Here is a 23,700-nt window from a genome sequence, read left to right as displayed (position 1 = left end):
AGCGTGGCTTGTCACAAGCTCTGGAGAACAACCCGTCATTAATTGTGGGTTTTGCTGCTATTTTCCACTAAGAGTCTTCCCTCTGATTCCATTACAAGTTAACTTTCTAAAAAACACCATAGTCAATGAAAATTATTTATAGATGTAGTGTGTGCCATGATAATTAGAGAAGGATCTGATCTTGGCTTCAGCACTGACTAGCTGTGTGATGCTGGGCAAGTTACTTAAACTACTGTGCCTCAGTTTCCCCGCATGTCAAGGAGAGATGATGGGGCCACTTCATAGAGTTGTTAGGATCAGAGGGGATCTAGCCATGTGAAGTCTTTAGAACAGACAGTGTGTCCACGTAAATGCCTGATCCGTCTTCACTCTTGTTACTGATATGCATGCCTGAAACCTGAGAAAACGGACCCCAACATTCTGCCTTCCTCCTGAGTCCAAGCCGCCAGCCAAATGCCTGCTGGATGCCGCTGAGATGCCACCATCAAACCTCTCCATCCTCCCCTAAAACATTTCCTGGGAAGCCGTGCTGTGCCAGGCGTGCGGCAGGCAGCAGGGGTGCAGCCCCCGAGCAGGACAGGCAGGTGGCTACCTCCTGCAGGGTGCACTTTTCTGGCCTTGAAATCAAAGGAGAAACAGGCAATTATCACAAATAAATGTCCGTATTGTTCTCCCTTGCGTGGTGGGCCCAGTTCTTCTGGCCGGAAGGGCGCCTGTGGCTTCCCAGGTGCGCGGTCACTCGGTTCCCAGCTCTTCCAGCCTCTCTCTGGAAGCGTAAGCTTGGAATGGCTGCTTGCTGGTCCAGTTTTAGGTTGTTTTCCGCAGCTGTCCTGGGCGTGTGTTGGAGTGCAGACGTGTGGATGTGTGCTTGTGTATATGATTGTGTGTTTGTTTCAAGGGGGCTTAGGGACCTCTGCAATGAGCCGTCTGCTGCTCGCATGTAAGTAGTCATTAACAATCATTTGAACAACGATAGGAACAGCAAGCTTTTTTAGGGCTTACCGTGTGCCAGGCACCACTCCAAACCTTTACAGACACAATCTCCTCGAATCCTCACGCCCAGCCCATTTCACAGGTGAGAAAACAGGGCCGTGGATGAACCATCACGCCCAAGGTCACACAGTACGCATCCGGCAGCCCCGAGGCCAGACAGCGCCTCTCTGCCAATTTCTCTCCTGCTGGTCCACCCAGGTGGACTTTTGCCTTTTTTTTTTAAATTGCGGTAAAATACACGTGACGTAAGTTTTACTGTCATAACCATTTTTAACTGTATAGTTCAGTGGCGTTATGTATGCTGTTCTGAAACCATCGTAACTGTCCATCTTGAGAACGCTTTCCATCTTGCAAAACTGAAACTCTGCCCCCATTAAACTACCACTCCCCATTCCCCCTCCCCCACCCCCTGGGACCCACCAGATTCTCCATGAATTTGATGACCCTGGTACCTCCTGTGAGTGGACTCAAACAACATTTGTCCTTTTGCGACTGGCTTATTTCACTCAGCATCACGTCCTCAAGGTTCATACGTGTTGCAGCAGGTGTGAGAATTTCCTCCCTTTTTACGGCTGAATAATCTTCCGTTGTATGGCTAGACCACATTTTGTTTATCCGTTCCTCTGTCAATGGGCACTTGGGTTGCTTCCACCTTTGGCTATTGTGACTAATGCTGCTATGAGTACGGAAGTACGGTTCTCTTTGAAATCCCGCTCTCTTAATCTGCTCAGGCTGCCATAATGAGATACCGTGTCCTGGGGGCTTAAACAGCAGACATTTGTTTTTCACAGATTTGGAGGCTGGAAGTCCAAGGTCAACGTGGCAGCGGTTGGGTCCTGGTGAGGGCCCTCTTCCTGGCTTGCAGACAGCCACTCTCTGACTGAGTCCTCACGCAGTGGAGAGGGAACGAGAGCATCTCCTCCTCTTCTGTTAATGCACTTACCCCATCGTGGGGACCCCACCCTCGTGACCTCACCTGCACCTGATGACCTCCAAAGGCCCCCATCTCCGCACACCATCCCACTGGGAGTTAGGGCTGCCACATAGGAATTCAGGGGAGACACAGACATTGAGTCTGTAATAATCCACCCCCTGGCTCCCCAAAATTCACGTCCTTCTCGCGTATAAAATACATTCGTTCCATCTCAACAGCCCACAAAGTCTAAACACATTCCAGCACCATCTCCAAAATCTACAGTGTGAAGTCTCGTCTGAAGGTCATCTGCCGCAGGTGTGGGTGAGCCTGGTGGTACCGTTCCTCCCGAGGCAGGGTTCCTTTCCAGCTGAGACCCCGTGAAACCAGACAAGTTCATGCTTCCAAAATACAGCGGAGGGACAGGCCCTGGAGAGACGTGCCCATTCCAGAAGAGAAGAATCAGAGAGAAGGAGGGACGGACGGTCCCGGGCACCTCCAAAACCGGGCAAGGCAAAGGCCATGAGATCTTAAGTCTCGCGAATAATCTTCTTCGGCTCCAGGTTCTGCCCAGCAGCAGCCTCGCCCGCACGGCTCCCCATCCCCCAGGCTTCAGGTGAAGGCTGTCCGACCTGTTGAAACTGAGACAGTGGCCCTTACATTTTCTGGATTGCCTTTGGGATCATTTTTCCCTCTTCTTGAAGAATAGTGCATATTTGCCACCAAATAGCTCTGTTGTCTCATCCTGTCACACCCAGGAAGCCCAACAACCTTCCTTCATTTCATTTCGTCCCAACTTCATCCCCTTCAGTTTAGCCCAGCAGTGTCTCTGCTCCTGGGATCCCATAAACTATTTACCGAGTGATGGTTCAGCCACACCCTTGGTATTCTCTTCAGAACCTGCTTTCTCATCTTTTGCATCTTGGATAAGCTGAGGATTTTCCAGATCTTCAAGTTCTGCTTCCTTTTTGCTTAACAATTCCTCTTTGGATTTCTCTCTCGCTTCTTGCATCTTACTCTGCGCGGTCAGGAGAAGCCAAGCCGCTCCTTCCACACTTTGCTTGGAACCTTCCTCAGCTAGACATTCAATTTTGTTGCTCACGAGTTCCGCCTTCCACACAGTGCTGGAACGTGGCCACAAGTCAGCCAAGTTTTGTCACTTTATAACGAGGATCTCCTTACCTCCAGCTTCCCGTGACTTGTTCCTCATTTCCACTGAGAGCTCTTCAGGATGGCCTTCGCTGTCCTTATGTCCAGCGTGCACCTCAGCGCTCTTCCAGCCTGTACCCGTGCCCTCTTCCAAAGCTGCTTTCCGGGTATTCGTCAGAGTGGCACCCCCCACTCCCAGCCCAAAAATCTGCATTAGGGTTCTCCAGAGAAACAGAACCAACATGATGTGCGTAGGTGTGCATGTGTGTGTATGTACATGTGCACACACACACACGCATAAAGAGATTTGTTATTATGGAGGTTGAGAAGTCCGAGATCTGAAGTCCTGGCAAGCTGGAGACCCAGCAGAGCTGATGGTGTCGGTTTCCGACTGAAAGCCAGTGGACTGGAGACCCAAGAGGAGCCAGTGTTTCCTCCCAGTGTGAAGGCCATGAAAGGCCGACACCGGCTCACACAGTCACGTGGAAGGCATTCCCCATCACACAGCTTTTGGTTATATTGAGGTCTTCACCTGATTAGACAAGGCCCACCCATGCAGGGCAGGGCAATCTGCTTGACTCTGTTCACAATTCAGATGTTAATCTTACCCAGAAACACCATCATAGACACGTGCAGAATCACATTTAACCAAATATCTGGGGCTCCTATGGCCCAGTCAAGTTGACCCAGGAAGTTAACCATCCTACCTGGGTATGTACCCACAAGTAGAATTGCTGGATCACCGGGTGGTTCTAGGTTTAATTTTTTGAAGAATCTCAACGCTGTTTTCCCCAGCCACTGCACCCTTTTGCATTCCCACCGGAAATACACAAATCTGTTCATTTTTCCACACCCTTGCCAACACATGTTATTTTCTGGGTTTCGATAGTAGCCATCCTGATGGGCATGAGCGAGTTTTGCCTTTGAGGGTTTGGCTGAAAGACAAGGAATGACCCTGACCAGTTGTCACCTCGGTGACACTAGGCTCTGTGTGATGTGTGACCCTGCAGACCCCTCCTTCTACCTTCAGTCATAAGTGCCAGCAGACTGGGTTGCCAGCTGTGGACCTCCCCTCCAGACTCTGCATCTCTGTCCTTGTTGTGCACAGTCTGAAGCCTGGGTCCCAGGTGAGCGGTCACCCTACAGGAGGCCGATGGAGCTCATTCCACCCGATGGTTCCACCCTGCCTCTGTATCTGCAGAACCTGGGGCTGCCCCCTGAAATGGTGCTTGCCTTCCACCCCTGTTCCCCCAAGCTAGTGTAGACAGGGGCCGCCATAGCTCCTCTTGTCACTAGCGAGCCAGGGAGGGGCTGGATTGGCTACTGGCTTCTCCTGTGGGGTGGCATCCTTGGAGGGCACGGAGCATTAGGCGGTGCCCAAGAGTTGACATCACCGTGACTCTGAAGCCACGGGTCTGGGGCCCCCAGGCCTCTAGCAGGGGAGCCCACGGCCTCCGTGAATTGTGTATCCGTCAAAGGATCTCCGGGAAAACAGAACCGACAGGTTGGAAATATACATATATGTATGTAAGGAATTGGCTCACATGGCTGTGGGGACTGGCAAGTCTGAAATCTGTAGGGCAGGCTGAAAACTCCAGCAGGAGTTGATGCTGCCGCTTGAGGCAGAATTTCCGCTTCACCAGGAAATCTTAGTATTTCCTCTTAAGGCCTCCAAAAGATTGGATGAGGCCCACCCACATTATCACGGAAAGTCAATTGACTGCAGATGATGTGTGCGGCTCCAGGCTGGCGTCTGAATGCCTGGCTCATTTGTGGGTGTAGACTGTTGCCTCCGAGCCCAGGGTCTCCCTGTCTGGGGCACCGTGAGTGCTGTGGGCCCTTCCCACGTGGGCTCTGGTTCACATCTCCCTGGGGGACCCCCAGGCATCCCAGGGGCATTTGGCTTTGCCTGCCTGGCTGCCTCAGCATGTCACGGATCCCGCAGCTCTTTGATTTTAGTCAACAGACCTGCCGGGCTCGGGTTGGAATCGTTTCCTGAAGGTGTTGGCCTTGATGTCACCCGCCTGGCTGTGCACACGTGTGTGGCACGTGCAGGGGTGGAATTTTTTTCCCCTAAACTGAAATCTGGTGAAAAGCTTTGAGTGCTTTTTCGAGGTTTCTCCCTCTCTCTGGTTATGGGGACTGGCTCGTATCTAAGCAGAAAGACGGACTCTGGGGCGTGCGTGTCGGAACCAAGCGGGCCTGGTGGGAATACAGGACACGGCCGAGGGGGTCTCCAGGCTTGGGCCTCGTGGCTGCACAGATTGCTCCCCCCATGGGCCTTCTGCACAGAGGCACGCTCTCAGAGATTCTCGTGGAATGATGGCCTCATCGTGAAAGGGCCAGGGGCTTTGAGAGGGGCGGGTGTGCTGTTTGACAGAATGGGAAGACGTGACTGTGTGGGTTCGAGGGCCCACGGATGTCGCGGCTGCCGTCGTAAGAGTTACGATTGGTCTTGCCATTTGCGACAACGTGGATGGACCTGGAAGGCATCGTGCTGAGAGAGATGAGTCAGATGCAGGAAGACAAACACCGTATGCTCTCACTTATATGTGGAATTAAAAAAAAAAAAAACCCAAACTCCTAGAAAAAGTGATCAGATCTGTGGTTCCCCGAGGCCTGGGGTCGGGGGTGGGCAAAACGGGTGAAGGTGGTCAAAAGTACAAACTTCCAATTACAAGACAAACTAGTGCTGGGGTGTAATGTCCAGCATGGGGACTATGGTTAACACTGCAGTTGACAGTGGTAAACTTGAACGCTGCTGAGGGAGTAGATCCTAAAAGTTCTCATCCCAAGGAAAAAAAAGTTTAGCAACTATATGAGGTGATGGATGTCAGGCAGACATATTGTAGTAGTCATTTCCCAATGTATCTATGTCAAATTATTATGCTGTGCACCGTGACCAGTGTTGTATGTCCATCATATCTCAATAAAACTGAAAAAAAAGAGAGATCTCTTGTAAAAAAAAAAAAAAAAAAGAGCTATGATTGGACTCATTTTGCCATCAGGCCTCCAGTGACGTGACAGTGTGTAAGAGGTCGCTGCCCTGCAGTTGTCACCTTAACATGATTTCCACTCTTGCAGGTGGCCATCATAGCGGGCAACTTCGAGCTGGCGGAATACATCAAGAACCACAAGGAAACGGACATCGGTGAGTAGGCTCGGGGATGGACCCTGGCAGGGTGCCGTCTGGCTAAGGAGATGACCCCTTTCTTTAATCCTCGTTAGATGGTTCAGAGCCCGCTTTTAGCAAAAACTTGACAGAAGGCACAGTCCTAGCATCTTTTCCGTCTCTGTTCTTAGTTTTCTTAACTCGCGGTGGGGCTGGCGCTAAGGAAAGCTAAGGAAACCGACAAAGCGGCATGCAGTGGGTGCAGGGCACTGCTGTCCAACTGGCGAATCAGCTAGTTTGCATCTAAATCAGATGGGTTTATTGCAAGATTCTGTAACATAACACACTCCCATTGAAAGGAAGAGATGGTGACCGAAGGAGGCAAGAGAGAACCAATGGGACCCCGCCCCCACCTTCTCTCTGCATCCGTTCCACTGTCCCCAGCAATGGTGCTGACGGCCATTCCCCTTTCTAGTCCCCCTTGTACCAACCAGGAGGACTGTCTCCCGGGCTCCCCCTCTCTCCCATCGCCCCGCCGGCGGCTGGGCCCGGTCTTGCATCTTGGAAGAGCCCGCTGGCCTGTTTCCTCCAGCCCCGGGCTTACACAGGACCTGCAGCGGGGAGCAGTCTGATTGGACCAGCAGCGGTGAGCTTTCGAAGATGGCGCCATCCCCTCGAGGGGGTGGGCGGTGGGGCTCCAAGGCGCCTGGAGAAGTAGCGGGATGGCATCTGTGTCTTACTGCCTGTGCCCCTCCCCCCGTGTTTGGGGATGGGGGTGAGCGAAACCGTGTGTGTTTGGCTGTCGAGTCTTCACGTGTCAAGTTTGTGGCCGATACCCGCCCTGCCTCTGAGAATCGCACAAGGATGCAGAGCCAGGGGCTTTGTCTGCATCAGCCAGCACCCTGTGCTGAGCATCGGGCCTCCGGAAGGCTGCGCCCGATGCTGACGCCAGTTCCTCCCCTCCCCCCCGCCATGAGCCAGGGCAAATCACTTAATTGCTCTGAGATCCACGCCTGCACCACGGCCGCATCAGCACGTCCGTGTGCGCGCATCATAGAGATTGATGAGTTAACGTCTGCAAAGTGATTTAGAAAATGAACTGAGCTCTCGGAGTGCCTTCGACTGTCTTCCCACCACCTCCCTAATACGAGAGAGCCGTACAATAGGATAGAGAGAGCTTGGGGTCTAAAAATAGCGGTTTCTGTGAAGGCATCTGGGACTCTATTGAGCAGGGCACGCAGCAAAGCAGAGAGGTGAGCGGGCGTGTGTGCAGGTCCCACCCCACGACTGTGGGGATTGTTAATGGCCCCTGTGGGTCTCTGAGTTGTCTGCAATGCTTAACAAGCTCGGGGGCCACCCTTATGATATTTATTAAGCGCCAACCCTGATTGGAGCTCATGCAACAAAGAAGGGTCTTCCTTATCTGGCTCTTGGAATGGGGCTGCGAGACCCCTGGGACTCTGACCTCTGCCCCTAAGCCCTTCCTGCTGCTTCAGCCCCGTCCCGCCCCACCTTGAATATTAGGTCCCACCGCCACCTCTCCTTCTCAGAAACTGCCGAGTCCCGTGAAGCACTGGGCGGATTTAAAAACCCAAATTGGGGAGGTTCCTGGCCTGTCTCTTCCATTTAGAGATATAATTAGCTTTTCTATCTGTGGTGCAAACACCTCTTTACACACAGATTTTTTTCTTATCATAAAAGTAATCCCGTTTGTTGGATGAAGGCGTTTTAATTGCTACTCACCTATTGTGATCAACGATTTCTTTAAACCATAAAGGACATACCCTATAGAGACATGGGGGCACCCACCGCGGGCTCCTGCGACTTCCATATTTCACAGTGTTGGGACTGAGGCTTGAGGCCTTTCACTTCTGTGCCTTGTAAACCCCCGGGGCTCCGTGACGCTGCGGGGCCGGCTGTTACAATCACACCACACACAGGGCATCAGTGCCTCTGTTACCCGGGCCGTGGGCTTTCCCAGTTCGTGGCCCCGAGGGAAAGGACAGCCCAGAAAACCTGCACTTTCCCGCAGGGTCCCTTCAGCATCTCCAGAGAAGGAGAAAGAGGCCTCGTCTTTCCTCTGAGTCGTCTGACTAAGGGTTTGTGGCTTTGAACTAGCAAACCGGCCTCGGTGCAAACTGCACCGTTGAAGTCAGCTCTGTTGAAAATTGCGCAGAGATGAAGGGCAGGGAGGCTGCGGGCCGTCTGTGGAGGCAGACGTCGCTCCGGCCACCAACGCATCGAATCACAGGGAATCCGTATAAATCCCGGTTCGGGGCCGCGTTAACCAAACCTCTAGATCCGAACCCAGGTGTTTGCTCTCTGTCCCGTGCCCACCCCAACTTTGCGTCTCCCCGTGGCGTTGCTTTCGGGGGCCAGAGGTCGGGTGTGAGGTGGGGAGGGTCTGACGCTGTCCCTCCCCGTAGCCTGGGCCCTGTCTTGCCTGCTGGGGTCCTGCACACGGGTCCGTGCCCGTTGTCTGGGGAAGCCGCCCCACCTCCTGGTGAGGGAACAGCTGACGCTGCCTGGGGGCTGCGTGCCCGCCAGTTCACCTGCGCATCGCACCCCTTTGGTCCCCGAGCCCTGGTGCAGCTCCTGTCTGCGACTTCCCAAGGAAGAACCTGACGTAGGACATGGCTTTTGGGGTTGAGCTCCCCCAGGAGTGGAGCCTGAGGGATGGGTTTGAGGGCACGGGGTTTACTGTGGAGGTGGTGCCGTGGGAGCATGAGGAACGAAGCCGGGGAGGACAGGAGGCCAGCTCAGGTGTGATAATGAGCAGCTGATACTACAGGCACCTGAGGCTGGGTCCCATTGGGGACCTCTGGGGGACGGCCAGAGCATGGCTTGGCGTTATTCCACCCCAAGGGTGAGACAACTGATGCATTTATCCGCCAGTTCAAGTTCCCCCATCAGTTCAGGTCTGCTCTATGCAGGCACCGTCCTAGCACCGAGGGAAGCCCTCATCGGGGAAGGGCAGGTGCCTGTGAGGGTAAGCACTCCACGTACACGGGAGCACCGAGTGCCCAGGGGATGCGGGCAGGGCCCCAAGAGCATGTCCTGTGCAGGACTCGCCCGAAACCGCACACTGGAGTGATTGACCCAGCAAGGCTTTGAACCCAGGTCCATCCGACTCTGGAGGACTCTGTTCTCTTCACCTCCACGCTCCGCTGCCTCTCTTGGGAAGCCAAGAAGAGCACGTCACACGTCACCACACACGAGAGCTTCAGGCATCAGTGTGGGCTGGACAGGACAGCTGGGGTGTCCTCATAGGGGCTGGTCCTGGAAGCAGGGCTGGACGGCGTGGGTGGAGGCAAGAGGAGGGTTCTTCAGTCACAGGCCACTGACAGGATGGATCACCTCCCCAGTCAGAGGGGTTTCTTTTCTCAGCTCCCTGGTCCAGGCTCCATCGCTCCGTCGTGCCAGAGTTAAGCCAGCCCCCAGCTGCGCTTAGAGGCGAGGGGCAGTGGTGGACGAGGGTGCTTCAGCAGCAGGGCGAGGCTGAGCCTGGAGGCTACAGAGAGGTCACCTCAGAATCGAGCATCAAGGACTGTGGGACCAGCCACCCCGGGCAGTGCAGTAAGGCAGCCCCCGGGAAGGCTTTCGAGTTCACGGTGGCCTCTCACCAACCATGTGCAAGGGGCTCATCCTCCATTCAGGAGGGAAGTCATGTTACAGACAGGGGTGTTCCTACAGACTCCTGTCCCCCGCCCCCCCAGGCCCAGAATAAGCTCTCACCTGCTGAATCGATTATTTTCTCTCCAAGTCCTGCTTCGTCCTTGACTCCCACATTCAGTTTTAACATTTCAAAGAGAAACGTCCTCCTTGCGACTTCTTGCCCTCTATGAAATATTCAGCAGCGCTGGGAATGCTCCTACCCTGCGGGGTTAGGGGCGGACCTGTCCGGGGCATCTGGAGACCTTACAGATGAAGGACGCATCCGGCCAGCTTCTCTCTGGAGGGGGGGACAGAGAGAGGAGGGAGGAAGACAGACCCCAGAGGGTCGAGTCACCTCCTTGGGGTCACCAAAGGGAAGAATTCTGACTGCGAGACCTGAGAGGTTGCTGGCCCAGGATTCCAGCAGATCTGCCCCCAGTTCCTTCCTGTCTCGAGAATTCTGTCTGCGAAGGAAGGTAGTCTCCTTCTTGATACCAGCGGGGACATCCTTTCTCCCTCTGGTGTTTGAGACACTCCTGCACCTGAACATCCTTAGAAGGCCCTTGGGGGTATCTGGACTAGCGGGTACCTAAGATGCCTGCTCTGTCACTCCTCCGGCACCATCTTTCCATGACGACCCTTCATCGAGCAGCTTCTCCCGGGTGGGCCCTGTGCTAACTGAGGGATTTGGAGACATTTGTCCACCCCGCGCCCGGCTCTTTAGGAGGTGATGACCGTGGAGGTTGACGTCCTCCTTGTCTCCCTGCCCCGTGGATCTAGGAGTGGTGTTGAAAGGACTTGCAGGCCCCTTGAGCCCTTCCAGATGGGGATGGAAGCTGACCCATCACTGTTTCCTGGGAGAATGGTACCCGACTGTTCAGGAGAGTAGACTGTATCGTGCCCTTTGCCCCTTTGATTGTTCAATGTCCCCATGTCCCAGTCACCCTGGCTGCTCCTTCATCTCTCACCCTTATCCTTCAGTGAGCCTTGTGTTGCTGACGGTTGATCCCCAAGACAGAGCTTGAGAGCTTGACCCACCGACGGAGAACTTCCGAGTCTCCCCAGAGCCCAGCAGCACATGCCAGGTTTGGGGTGTGCCTGGAGAGCTCGTGTAGAACGCAGAGGCCCAGAGCCGCCCCCTACAGAGCCCGACTCGGCAGCTCAGGGCTGGCCTCTGCCGTCACCGTTGGCAGTCTCTCCAGCGGTTCTGATCCTGGACCTGCAAGCACCAGCCCCACCTCCACTTCCCAGGCCCCTCCCGGCCTGCCTGGCCCGCCCTTGTCTCCTGTGGGCTTGCTCAGAACGTGAGGATGGGCCGAGTATTGTGGGGCCGCCGTAGAAAACGCCCCCAACTACGTGGCTTAAAGCAACTGAAATTTATTCTCTTAGAGCTCTGGAGGCCGGAAGTCCAAAGTTGAGGTGTGGGCAGGGTTGGTTCCTTCCGTGCCTCTCTCCCAGCTTCTGAAGGTAGCCGGCAAGCCTTGGGGTTCCTTGGGTCGTAGATGCGTCACTCCTGTCTCTGCCTCTGCTTCACATGGCCTTTCCGTCTGCGTCTGTGTCTCAAATCGCCTTCTCCTGTCTCTCATAGGAAGACCAGTCTAAATTTATATTTAGGATCAGGATGATTGCATCTTCAGATCCTTAAGTTAATTACATCTGCAAAGACCCTACTTTCAAATAAGGTCACAGTTAGAGGATCCAGGGGTTAGGAGCTGGACAGGTCTTTTGGGGGCCACCATCAGCCCACTGTAGGGCACTCACATGGCTCTATGGCTGTTCGTCTCTCTAGGCTGTTACCGCCCTGAGGACAGGCTGTGCCTGCCTTCTCTGCAGTGGCTGGCGCGTAGTAGGGCCTCCATAAACGTCTGTTGAATCAATGACTCCTCCCCCTGCCAGCATTCTTACTCCAAGGTCATGCCCTCCCCACTCCTCTCTTCTTGCCATGAAATCCCTCTTTCCCCGGCCAGCACCCAGTCTTGGTGTCAAGGAGTGGAGCACCTGTGATGGGCGGGCCAGTTCCTGGATTGGATGTGTGTGCCGGAGTGTAATGTTCTGTCCCTCCCAAGTACAGTCAGAGTCTGGAGGGCAGAGCTCACGGGGGCACGGGGGAGGGGAGACATGGGGCCGTGGGTGGTGTTGGGGGCAGTGTTCTCCACCCTGAAAGACCAGGTAGTCCAGGGTCACATTAGATCGTGGGTCTCCAGTTTGGCGTGTGAGGCCCTGCGGCAATGTGGCTTTCCAATTCCAGCTTCTGTGGTTTGGCACCCCCGGTCCCACATCCTCCATGACCTGCGAGAGTGCTGCCGTAATCTGTCTTGGTCAAAGCTAATCTTTTATCTGCCCCCAGCCTCTTGGGTGGTGAGTATCTGGTGTGATGGCTGGAGAACTTCAACTTGTACTCCGGTGCCATCTGTCTGGTCTTGTCAGCCTCAAGGACTCTGTTGGGGGCTGCTGGAGGGGTGTGGGATGGGGGCTGTGTTTCTACTTCATGACCTTCCACGAGGCTTGCCTTATAAGCTACACCACAGGGTAGGAGAGATATGGAAGAATGGGGACTTATGTCCTAAACTTGAGGCTGTTGGCCCTCGCCCCTGTGTCGGGGCGAGCCGGCGATGCTCCCTAGCAGAGTTCTACTGATCAGACATTGAGTGGGGCTGGGGCACCATTTTGGAGCAACCAGCCACACCTGTCAGCATTGGGAACTCAGAGGAGATGAAGGTAAGACTCACCTTTGCCAAATCGTGTTGGGTTGCTTTTCTGAATACAGATGCAGTGGAAGGATCCCAGATTCCAAGTTGGGGGTGGGGAAGACGTGGGGCCGATTTTGACGTTTCCAAGTGAGTCAGTTAAAATACCAAACCTTCTCCTGACTTTCCACCTTCAGCCTAGTCCATTGGATGCCTTTCTATATCATCCCCTTAAAAGCTGAAACAGCCTCTGCAGACTCAGAGTGACGGATGCTTTGTTTTCCAGACACGGAAGTGCTCTGCTAAGAAATCCGCGCGCTTAGGCTGCTGAGATGTGGCTTTAGGGGGAAGCCAGTAAGCATGTCGAAACACAGTGAGGTGATTAATGGGCTCTCCAAGCGCTATAGAATCCGGAAATGGATCCGGAACGCCGTGTGGATACAACTCTATCCCTTTAACAGAGAGATTGCATCTTGTGAAACGCTCTGTTCATAATCCAGCTGGCATGTATGTCGCTACGAACGGATGCCGTGGTTCTCTCTCTTTTTTTTTTTTTTTCTAACTCCCTTCCTCTTTAAAAAAATTAAATGTGACCTCCATTTAGTTATTTTATTTGCCAACTCGGAGAAAGTGATGGTTTGTGAGCGGCCGTGAATACCAAAGTTAATCCCCGCTTGTTGTCGTCCTGTGTTTAGCTGTGGCTGAGTCCATCATGAGCCCGGCAGGTCTTAAAACCTTTTGCCATACAGCCTTTATAATGGCTTCTATAGGATGGAGGTCTCCCCAAGCAAGGCTGCCGGGGAGCTGGGGAGCTCGCGTCCGAAATAGTCATGCAAATATTAAGCATGTTGCAAGCTGATAAGCTTTGCACTGGGATAACCTATTTTTTTTTTTTTTTACCATCTTTGTTATTTTTGGTTTTGCCCGGCCTTATGGGGAGATGCTCTGTCAGATGGATTAAATGACATGGGTTGCTCTTCTTCAACTGAACAAGGTTTGTTTTCATACGTCTTGTCCTTCTGCAGCTAGGGAGAGAGAAGCGAGAGGGTTTTGTTTTTTTTAAAATGAAGGAACTCGAGCTGATGTGTGAGTTTGGGGTCTGGTTAGCCGACTGAAGAATACTTAGATACTGTTGCTAGGTTTCGGGATCGAGCGCCTGTATAATTATGCTGTAGATATGTATAGACGATTCATAGAGGGTGGTGTTTTCAAACAGATTTCTTAATGCAATATTTTGGGTATATGTGTGTGTGTGTATTTATGTGTGAGAATATAACATCCATGCTGATCTTGAGCGATGATTCTTTTTTTAAAAAAAAGATACCTGTTTGGTCGCTATTACCTGCTGTGCAATAAAATAGACCTGAGTCGAAAGAAGTATTCCGTTTTCCTGACATTTGGATTCTGCAGTGTGCTACTTACCATGAGGCAGACGATGATATTAAGTAAACACAGTATCCTTTGTGTTGGCAAGGAGAGCCAGCAGGTCCTGGGGAAACCCCCTCCCCCCCAATTCTAACCTATTGCATTTCAGCAGATGGGCTCGACTAGGGCCAGCATGATCAGGTCTCCCCTCTGCGAGCTTTAAGATGAACCTTCCCGAGGAAAGCTGAGCTTGTGTGTTCCCTGGAATGATGTGGCAATCCCACAGCTGTTGTCTGGATGCCCAGGGGATATTTTCAAAGTGAGAGGGAGGGAGGACATCATGAAGCCGCCGCAGCCCGAGCGGATGTGTGAGCAGCCTGCTGCCGTCACCCGTCACAGCGGAGTCTGTGCCTGCCTCGCCTGCCCCCGTGGGGCCCAGGGGGCTGTGCGGGGTGCACGGGCCGCGCGGGCGAGGCTCCCCGCGTGTGTGCGCGTGGCTGTCTCCCTACACAGGAGCCGCTTGCTGTGTCTGGGCGCCGCCAGCCCTGCTGCTTGTGTGAGGCTCCCGGTCTCGGTCGTCTTCCTTTTCGTGTCTGCCGAAGGGCTGGTCATGTGCTTGATGCGTCCGTTCTCCCCTCCCCCGCCCCCCGTCCATATCAGTCTAGAAGTTTCATTCCCAAATCCTCAAACATAGCCGACCTGCCGGGATGTGAGCTCTGGCGATGCCCTCTCGTGACGGCCACGAGTTGCACGTGTGTTGTGTGGCGATGGTATTTCACATGTGGCCGACTTCCGGCTCTGATGTCCGGGTGAGTTTCGACGTGAGGCTCCACCGTGGTCTTTGGTCTGTCCCAAATGCTGTGTTCACTGTCCCCCCAGGGACTCTTGTCATCTTCGTCCTGATGGGCTGCAGCCGTGACCAGGAGGCCTTGACCTCCTGTCGCATGTGTGTTTCCATGTGCTTTGTCTTCACTGCCTGTGCTCTGTCCCTGGGGCTCACCGCACCTGCTCGTGCATGCCACGTGGCCTCGGAACGCTGCTCCACCGAGGCCCGGGCTGGCGACGTGCCCTTCTGCAGTTGCTCCTCTCAGAGTCCCCGGCCACGCCGCCCCACATGCAGTAGACACACGTGGCTGCCGGAAAGCGTGTCCCACGAGAGATGCTCGGCTCATCCTCCCACCTGCCCACGCACGTCTGCTCCTTCCTGTCCTCTGGGTTGAACTCTCCCCCAAGCCTGAGGCTTTCCCAGCTGTTTGCTTCCTGGTCCTGGGCACGTTGGGCTCGCAGGGAAGAGAACTATCCCGCTCCGTCCCCTGCGCAAGACCCGCTGCCTCCCCCAGACCCTCAACCACATGTGCTCTGCAAAATTCCTTCCCGTGTAAGCACAACCTTGTCCCGTGGCTCCCAAGAACATCGGCCCCCAAACCCCTTTTATGACAAATATTATGTAGCATCACCTCCATTATCTTCAAGTGAAATTCACAGATAGACTCACCTCCACGTGTAATTTTAAAAATCAGCATGACATCCTAACCATCACATAAAGGAAGAGGAAGCAGAGAGGAATTGACAGTGCAGTGATCTGTGCCCCAATGAGGGGGTGTCCTCTGCTGGAGGACCCAGGGCGGTGGCAGATGCTCGCTCCCTCCGTGCACACGAACCATCAAACTGGAGAGCTCCTGGGACAACTACGACACCAAGAGTGCTCCGCCCTCGGCGGTGAGGTGTCTGAAATGGTGAACACGTCTTGGTAAAAGTTCTGGACCAAACACAACATGCTCTTTCTTCCATTTACGTGGTGGTTGCGTTCCCGGTAAATTCAGTGAGTGTCAAAACCGTGCGAAAGTCTGTGTGTCTGTAGGTCAGATGGAGGGGACTGTGCGCTCAGATAAACAGGTTTCGCATCTACGTGAATGTCTGGACGTTCACTATTCATTCCGACTATTCTGTGCACTGCTGCACATTTAGCATCTCTGGCCCCTGGCCACCACATGTGAGAAGTACACCTCCTCACCCACCGATTATTGGAACAACTCCACAAGCCCCCTCTGGTGGGAGAACCGCTAATTCCAGTACGAACTGGGGCCTGGGCCTGGGGCACGGGTCGGAGGCAGGCCCGGACACGGCACACTGCTGTCGCCTCTGCGTTCGTCCTCCAGCGAGGCTGCTCTCCTGATGCTGAGCACCGGCTGCACACCCCGCTGGGCTCCTCGGCGCGGCTCGGTCCTCGCCCTTCTCTGACCAAGGAGTCTTTGGCCCCAAAGGTTTGCTTCCCGTTCCTTGCCTCTGATTCCTGATCCTGGAGCTCCCTTCCGGGGCCCTCCGCACACAATGCAGAGTGCCGAGGTCCCGGTGGTGGCCTCAGACGAGCAAAGATGCCCTTCCGGAGGTGAGCTGTGTGGTCGGTGTGCCCTCCGCTCCAGGCTGGGGTGCTGTTCCCATCCTTGCCCTTCATGGGTGCCTTCATCTGCCCTGCTCCTCCCACCGGGGGCTCCCAGGCTTTCCTCCAACCTCTCCCACGTTTGCAGGCGTACATCTCAGCCCCGGTCCTGGCTAATTCCTGTTGCCCACCCTTTGCTCCGTCTGAGACTGAGCCTCCAGATGTGGGTCTGAGCAGGAGGTAATGTGCACCCTGGGGTCCCTGGCTTTGCCACTCCATCCTGTGTGGCCTCCTCCCTCCTCTCCCAGCCCCCCTGTCCCCTTGGCCTGGGTTCTAGCTTTTCTCCACCCCATGCTGTTCTCCTCCTGCCCTGACCATCCTCCTGGCTGGGACCCTGGGCCAGGTTCTGGGGGTCGGTGGGGCCAGGACGTTGTGTCCCAGCTTGTGGCTGTCATTTCCCTGCATCTGGAGAACATCTGTGCCTGTGAGGGGGGTCGGGGCTGAGGTCAACATCAGGAGGTGCTAAAATCTGCCCTGGCTGGCCCAAACCCACCTCTGCACCGACTAGCCCAGTTGCCTGCCCCATTCTGCCTCCCGTCGATGCCAGGTCACCGGCTCCTGTCTCAGAGCCTGTAGCTGTGACAACGGGACCTTCCAAGGAGAGCAGCCCTTGGCCCCTTCCATCTTGGTCTTTCCCCCTGGGCCATTTCGTCTGGGAAAACCAGTTTCCCAGCTGCTCTGAGATGCGCGTTTATCCATCACTTATAGGGTGCTGACCAGGAGTGCGTCACCTCTGGGCTCACCCAGCTCCTCTTCCCACGGAAGCAGCCGCTTCTCCCTCACCCACCGGGGCTCACCCTCTCCCCTCCTCCTCCTCCTCTTCCGTGTCGGCTGACGTGTCCCTTAGCTCTGATCCTCAGTATGTCCCCCTGGGGGATGAGGGGTGTCCATTTGAGGTTTTCAATCTTCTCTTTAGCAATGGTGAATTAAGTGCATTTTTACCACGGACAAAACATCCAGTAGCCCAAGGAGGCCTGGAGTTCTGGAACTCGGCACTCACCCCTAATTCCCACCTCTGTGGAGAGAGCCTAGTAGGATATCCTGAAAAGAGAACCGTCCGGGCTCCTTGGAGATTCGCCACTGTTTTAAGATTTGCGCCCACCTCCCCCAGTCTTCATGGGAAAGCCGTAGCATCTCAAGGAGTTTTCAGGAGTAATTGTCTTTTGGGGGTGGCAGTTGGTGACCCCAGGGAAACCCGGACTCAGATGGTAAAGGAGTCCAATGGAACTTACAGACCTGCCACGAACCCGGCTGCCCCTGGGAGATGCTGCACCTGCCCGAGCATGGGCGGTGCCCCAGAAGTTTCCTTCTCAGCAGGAGGCCTGTCATCAGGACCAGCAGGACCACCTGGTCCGTTTCCACACTCTGTGGATGGAAAGTCTGTAAATCTGAAGGGCAGGAGGCCACATCTTCCCACCCTGGCCCAGAGCACGCCCCGTGGGGGCAAAGAACCAAAACCCGACCAGCATGGCCCTCGAGCTTGCCCCGGCACACACCCCCGGCTGCTCTGGGAAGACGCTGTCTGCCCCCAGGTAGCACGTGCGGAGCTCTCTCGGAGCTTCCTTGATTTCCTCCTATCTGTTCCTCCTTCTGTTTTGCCAGCTCCTTCCCCACAGGTCAAGTGGCCACTGTCCTGTCACTCTTTCTGCTCCTTTGTTCACTGTCCAGTTTTCCCGGAGTGCCTTCACCCATCTCCCCACGCCAACCCCACCCGTCTTCTAAGATCCTTGCCATGGCTCTCTCCTCGCCCTCCCTGCGCCCCCAGCTGCCCAGCCGACCTCCTGGGCCTGATACCCATTTGTACGACGTCCCTTTCCGCATTCATAGCAGCGACTTATTTCACAGAAATCGGGGTGCACAGTTTATCCCCTGAGCTCGATGGGGAGCTCCTGAGACCAGGCTCTGGGTCTCCCCCTGTCCCCAGCACCTGCAGCCCCCAGCCCCTGGGAACTCGCTTTTGCCTGGATGGCTGCACAGCAAGTAATTACTGAATGGACCTGTGAGCAGATGGATGCTGGGCTGCGAAACTCAGTGGGCGGCAGCTTCACAAACGTCTGGTTCCCCTCAAATGCCGGAAGGTTCCTTTACCCTTCCAGGGAGAGTGTTGGGACTCGTCTGGGCTCTGCTCTGCCCTGACCCCTCACCTGTGATGTTCCATGTGGTGTCCCTGAGTTACCAGGGCTGGGAGCGACAGCAGGACCCCAGACAAGGCCCGTCCTGATGCCTGGAGAGCAGGTTCCTCCCTGGTGTCCTGCTGCGAGGACCCTGTCCGCTCTCAGCGAGCCTGGCAAAGCCCACGTGGCCTTAGGGAAAGGCCCTCACCCCAGAATTTCTGGACTTCCTTGCACAGAACCACTTGTACCTTGCACAGTGGAGTTGGGAAATAATAGCAGAATCTACATTTTTGTTAAGATCACAGGTAGCTGGGTAGTGGAAGCTAGAAAAAAAGCATTGGACCAAGTGCCAGAGGACGTGAGTTCCAATCTGGAATCTTCCGTGTGAGCTTGGGCAGCCCAGCATCTCTCTGGGCCTCTGCAGCCGCCGAACGCGAGTGCCGTCTCCACTCCCTGCCACGGCTGCATTTAGGATTCTTTCTTGATCAGGGTTGAGCCCGGAATCAGACCGAGAGAACGAAGTGTCCTTTCTTAAAGTTCTTCGTGTGTTTGCAAGTATTTGAGCCTCATAAAAGGGGCTGAGGGCTTGGCAGTCTGTGCGGGGTAGAATTGCACTGAGTGCAGAAAAGGTTTCTATTCTGGTTTTAATGAGCATAAGTGGAAAGACTCTAAGAAGGTTTTAGTCAGAGAAGGAAGGACTCATCCACGTGCCCACATAAGTGGTGCCGGTTTTAGCCGAGCCAGAAGGGACGAACCGGGGAGCTAATGAAGCGGCAGCAGTTGTCAGAAAACAAGGCAGAAGACGAGAAAATCACCCTGTCCTGGCTCTCGGAGGGACAAGTCTCAAGTTCTCGGTCAGCCGGGTCCAGGCGCAAAACGGAGACATCAGTGTACACTCTCGTCCCGGAGGCCATCGGTCACTTGGGCTGCCCTGACCAACGAGGCCACCAGGATGGGAGCGTCTCCAGGAAGAGGACAATAAGTAGCCCCAGAAAAGTTGACCAGTCTCTTGGGAGGTCCATCAGGCTCTTCTGAGGGAGAGCTGGAAAGTTAACAAGAGCCGATGACGTGACTGGAGGGGCAGGATTCTGCCAGGGCTGGGGCTGAGGACGGGGACCCCAGAGCCTTCCCTTCGATGGAGGTGCCTTCATTCACTTGTCAGCCAATCGCCACTTCTTGGCGGTGTGGTCATCCTGCAGCCAGCAGGCAAGGACAGCAAAGACAGGAGACGTTACTGTAGAAATTTGGCTCGGAAAGCTTGGCAATTTATCCGAGATCACATTTCTGCTCGTTGGCATGAGGTCAGCATTCAAGCCCGGGTCTCTTGGCTTTGCCTCCCATGCATCACGTCCTCTGCTTTCTTGCCGAGTTAATCCAGCTAGTGGAAGACAGATTCGATGCACATGTGCTCCAGAAAGGGAAGAAATTTTAAGAACGCGCTGTTTTGCTCCTTTCGTTATGAATTATCAATATTCTTTTGGTGCCCAGAACAGGAATAAAAATATTGATAAGGAAACGATAAGACAACGTTGTGTGACCGGGCCAGGTGGTAGTATGTGCTCGTTGCTCCCTGGGGTCATCCTTGTGTTTCATTTTCTAGAATCTTACTGGGTTCTGTGCTGCTCAGCCGGCTGGACGGCTCTCAGACAGATGACCACCCTACTCGCACCAAGAGCTGGTGTGAAAGGGTCCGAGTCCTTCTGGAATTCTCCAAGGCCTGGGTGGGGAGGGCCTTGGTTGGTGTCCAGAAGGACCAGGCTAAGAGGCAGTCAGAGCATTGGAGTGGCCATGCCCCCGGCCACCAGGAGAGGGTGTCTGTCTCTAGATGCTCCCTCGCCTGGATTGTCTCAGCTAGAATTCCAGCACCATTGCCTAGAGCTGGCCATGCCTGTGGTTGGAAACGAAGTCACGGATATAAAATGCCTAGCAGGGCGTGGTACAGAGTGGCATTTGGTACATGGCGGGTGAGATAGATAGACATATATGTTCTTCCTTCCATCGAACGCATGCCTCCCACGCCCTCTTCAGACCGTGCCGTCTTTCTGGGCACGTGTGTTTCTGTCATGGACCACCCAGTGTCGTTGAGGGTGGTTCGCCCAGCACGCTTGTGACAGGTCACTGGTGCTGGCGACAAACCCAATTTTGGCGTCTCGTTGGCATCACCATTTAGTATCCTCATCCTGTGAGATATTCGTAACCAGCAGCAAAGCTTTTCATGACTGGCAAAGAGTTGGGGAGAACGGCGAGAGCGATGGGTGATTGTGGGCACACGGCTTCCCTCGGTCTCCTCCTTCTCAGAGAGCGAGGAGCTTGGTTTAGGGGCTGCTGTGGGCGCTTCCCTCCGACGGCCTCTTTGCAGTGACCCTGAAGAAGAGAGATGTGCCAGGTGGTTCTGCCCAGCATCTCATGAAATAGCCACCTGCCCTGAGCTGTTGGCTGAAGGCTTAGGGACCCTGTCCTCTTCCGGCCTGAGCTCAGCCATTTCTCTTTCCTTATTTTGCTCATTAGAAGTGTCTCCGGCCCTCGTGGCTCCCGCCTCACGAGCGGGTATTGTTGCCGGGAGCTTTGTAAGTGTCAGCCGTTGGCACACTTCCCTCCTTCTGGTGCGCACCGGTTTTGTCAGAGAATGTCAACGTTTTCAAAGCAAATCGTGTCAAATTCATTTAGAAGTAAAGCTCACGGCTGAGTGTCTCAGAATAGTCACTGAGTTCTGGGATGGCGCCGTTGTCATGGCGATGGCTCTTTGTTTTGGGAACCACAGGCATTATCCTGTAAACGGCATGGGTCTGAACTGCAGGTGTCACTTCCCTTGGGGACCCGCCATCCAGCAAGGCCAAGGTACCAATGGACCAGGGGACGGTCTCCGTCCCTCCCCTTTCTGTAGGCGCCTGTGACGAGCTTCAGCCTTTTTCGCGTCTTGGGCTAAGTGGGTCGGGGATGTGGCATTCATGAGTACAGAGAGGGATAAACAGTAGAAATGCGCTCAGCCTGCCCCGAGGAACTGGGTTCTTTGGGGGCTCATGGGCGCCCTTCCTTTTGGGGAGCTGAGAGATCCGAAACTCTGCCAGGCTCAATTGTGACCCCGGATTTCAGCGCCAAGTAGAGGAGCCCATGACTATTAGAATGATGAGAGGTGAGAGGTGCTACAAATCACATTTTAATTGGCCAAACTGGGAATGAAAAGGGATCATCGGTAGGTGATGGCGCATGGAGGAAACACACCAGAGTTGGTATGATGGTGGTCCAGCGACAGAGCCCCCATTCCACGTGGCTCGTGGCCCCTGTGCACCAGGACCGTGGTCTGCAGAGGGCACCTGTGCGGGCAGGCGTCTCTCTTCTCTCCGTCCAGCCACCTCATCACTTTCACCTGCCGTGCCTGAGGCCCGCTGTGCCCTTCCAGGAAGGACACGTGTCCTTATCCACTTCCTCTCCCTGAACCCCCACCTCACAGCCTCTCCTGCTTGTCTTTCCCCTTCGTGCATGTGTGTTTTCTTCCCTCTCCACTGGGCGCCCTGTCTCCTGTGCAAACTTCAGGGCCAGGAGCTCTGTCTTGACTCCCAAGCCCCACTCCCCACCCGACACTTGCTGAGCAGGGACAGCGGCCAGCATGACGGCGGTCCGACCGATGCGGGAGCCACACCCTTTGTTCAAAAGAAGATCTCAAAAGTGAAAGCTTTCTCATAACTCATTGGCAGTCAGACTTGACCCGAACTGACGTGAGCCTATTTATAGTCTTTATTTATCCTCCTTAGAGTGATTATTCATCCATCCCCTGCAGGAATCCTCGTGTGGTTGATTATGGGGCTCTGCTCAGACCCACTAGCAGTGTGATGTCATGTGCAGCATATGCGCCTGCACGACTGTGGCAGAACCGGGCAGCTCGAAGATCCCGAAACCACTCTGGCCCCACGACTTTCAGAGATGGTGCCGTGGGTCTGTATTTGTTGAATGAACAGAACAGTTCCTAATCCGGCAATAACCCCGAGCCTGCCTTTTAAGCATTTCAAAGGCTCCCTTGCTGTAAGTGTTAATGGAAACCTCACATGGAAATCACAGATGCCTTCAGAGAACCTCTCAGTCAGGTTCAGACAAGGGCCTCGCCTCTTTCACTGACACCCCCAGCCCCCTCCTTGCCCCGATGTGTCCACAGTTTCCCCTAAAACTCCACCAGGGCCCTGGGAGGCCCAGGTGTGCCCCTTTCCGCCGTCTTTTAGGTTTCTTAGGTTTTTAGGTTTTAGGTTCTTAGGTTTTTAGGTTTCTTCTCTTCCGATTGGGACCCCATGATTTTCTCCCCTCTAGATCTCTGCTTCCTTTCTTTCCCTGCCTAGCTTGTTCAGCAAACGTGTTGGGGGATCTGCAGGGTCCTCGCACGGGGGCGAGAGGCCAGGCTCGCAGCCTCTGTGAGAGACAGACGTGGACTCGACGTGAGGAGGGTGCCTTGGACAGGTTGTGTGGGACATCTCAGCGAGGGGCCGAGTGGCCCCCGGTCCGGCTGCGTCCTGACTCTGCCCTCTCTCTCGCCCCTTCCTCGCCCCCCCCGACACCCATGACCCCCTGTGCTGGTGGCTCGCAGAGCTCTCCTCTGACCTCTGCTCGGAGCCGCAGACCCTCAGACTACCATCTGCAGGACTCGCCCACCCGGCAATCCAGACCCCTCGACCCCAAGGTGCCATGTGTGGTGGGCTGAATCGTGTCCCCAGAAATTCATCCATTGGAGTCCTGACCTCTGGTATTTCAGAACGTGACCTTCAGCTTCGTGAAGACCCTGTCTCCACATACGGTCACGTCTGTAGGCACCGGGGATTAAGGCCTCAACAGAGGAATTTCCGGGGGACACAGTTCAGCTGCTAACACACGGTGCCCACCTAGACGTGGCCTCTGCCTTTGGGAGCCCCTGCCCCCGGCCCCTGGACACTGGTGCTTGGGGTGAGACTCAGGGCAGCTTTGCTGAGGACGAGAAGGAGGCAGGTCATTTCGAGGGCTGCCTGCCCTGGGCCCCGTCCTGATGGATGACCTAGGCCCGGCACAGGCAGCTCCTGCAAGGTGGCCCTTGTCACTCTGTTAACTGATTGTATCTGCACAGCCAGGTGTGGACACAGCACAGCTCCACACACGGCCTACGAGCATGCATCCTGGAGCCCATTTTCTCAGTTTACGTCTTGACTCTGTCGCTTACGGGCTGTGTGACTTTGGACCAGTTACTTAACCTGTCTGTGCCGTCGTTGCCGCTTCTCTGTCACAGGGATAAATAACAGTCTGTCGCCTCATGTGGC

At 54.8% G+C, this 23,700-nt stretch overlaps 1 protein-coding gene across 14 annotated transcripts in view; it reads left to right on the top strand.

The window, feature by feature from the left end:
* SHANK2 (SH3 and multiple ankyrin repeat domains 2) overlaps positions 1-23,700 on the top strand; it is a 561,551-nt gene that overhangs the window by 186,439 nt on the left and 351,412 nt on the right. For 8 of the 14 annotated variants that reach the window (XM_070228999.1, XM_070228998.1, XM_070228997.1 and 5 more), the window contains exons 11-12: positions 6,140-6,206; positions 6,643-6,813. In XM_070228999.1, the coding sequence (XP_070085100.1) occupies positions 6,140-6,206; positions 6,643-6,813 (238 nt within the window). The remainder of the gene's footprint in view (positions 1-6,139; positions 6,207-6,642; positions 6,814-23,700) is intronic. The other 6 variants (XM_070229004.1, XM_070229003.1, XM_070229002.1 and 3 more) reach the window with 1 other exon arrangement.

The sequence above is a fragment of the Equus caballus genome, chromosome 12 (genome assembly GCF_041296265.1).
Source record: "Equus caballus isolate H_3958 breed thoroughbred chromosome 12, TB-T2T, whole genome shotgun sequence".
NCBI lineage: Eukaryota > Metazoa > Chordata > Mammalia > Perissodactyla > Equidae > Equus > Equus caballus.
Note: the sequence above shows the minus strand (reverse complement) of the source record. Positions and strands in the feature narration are given on the sequence as shown.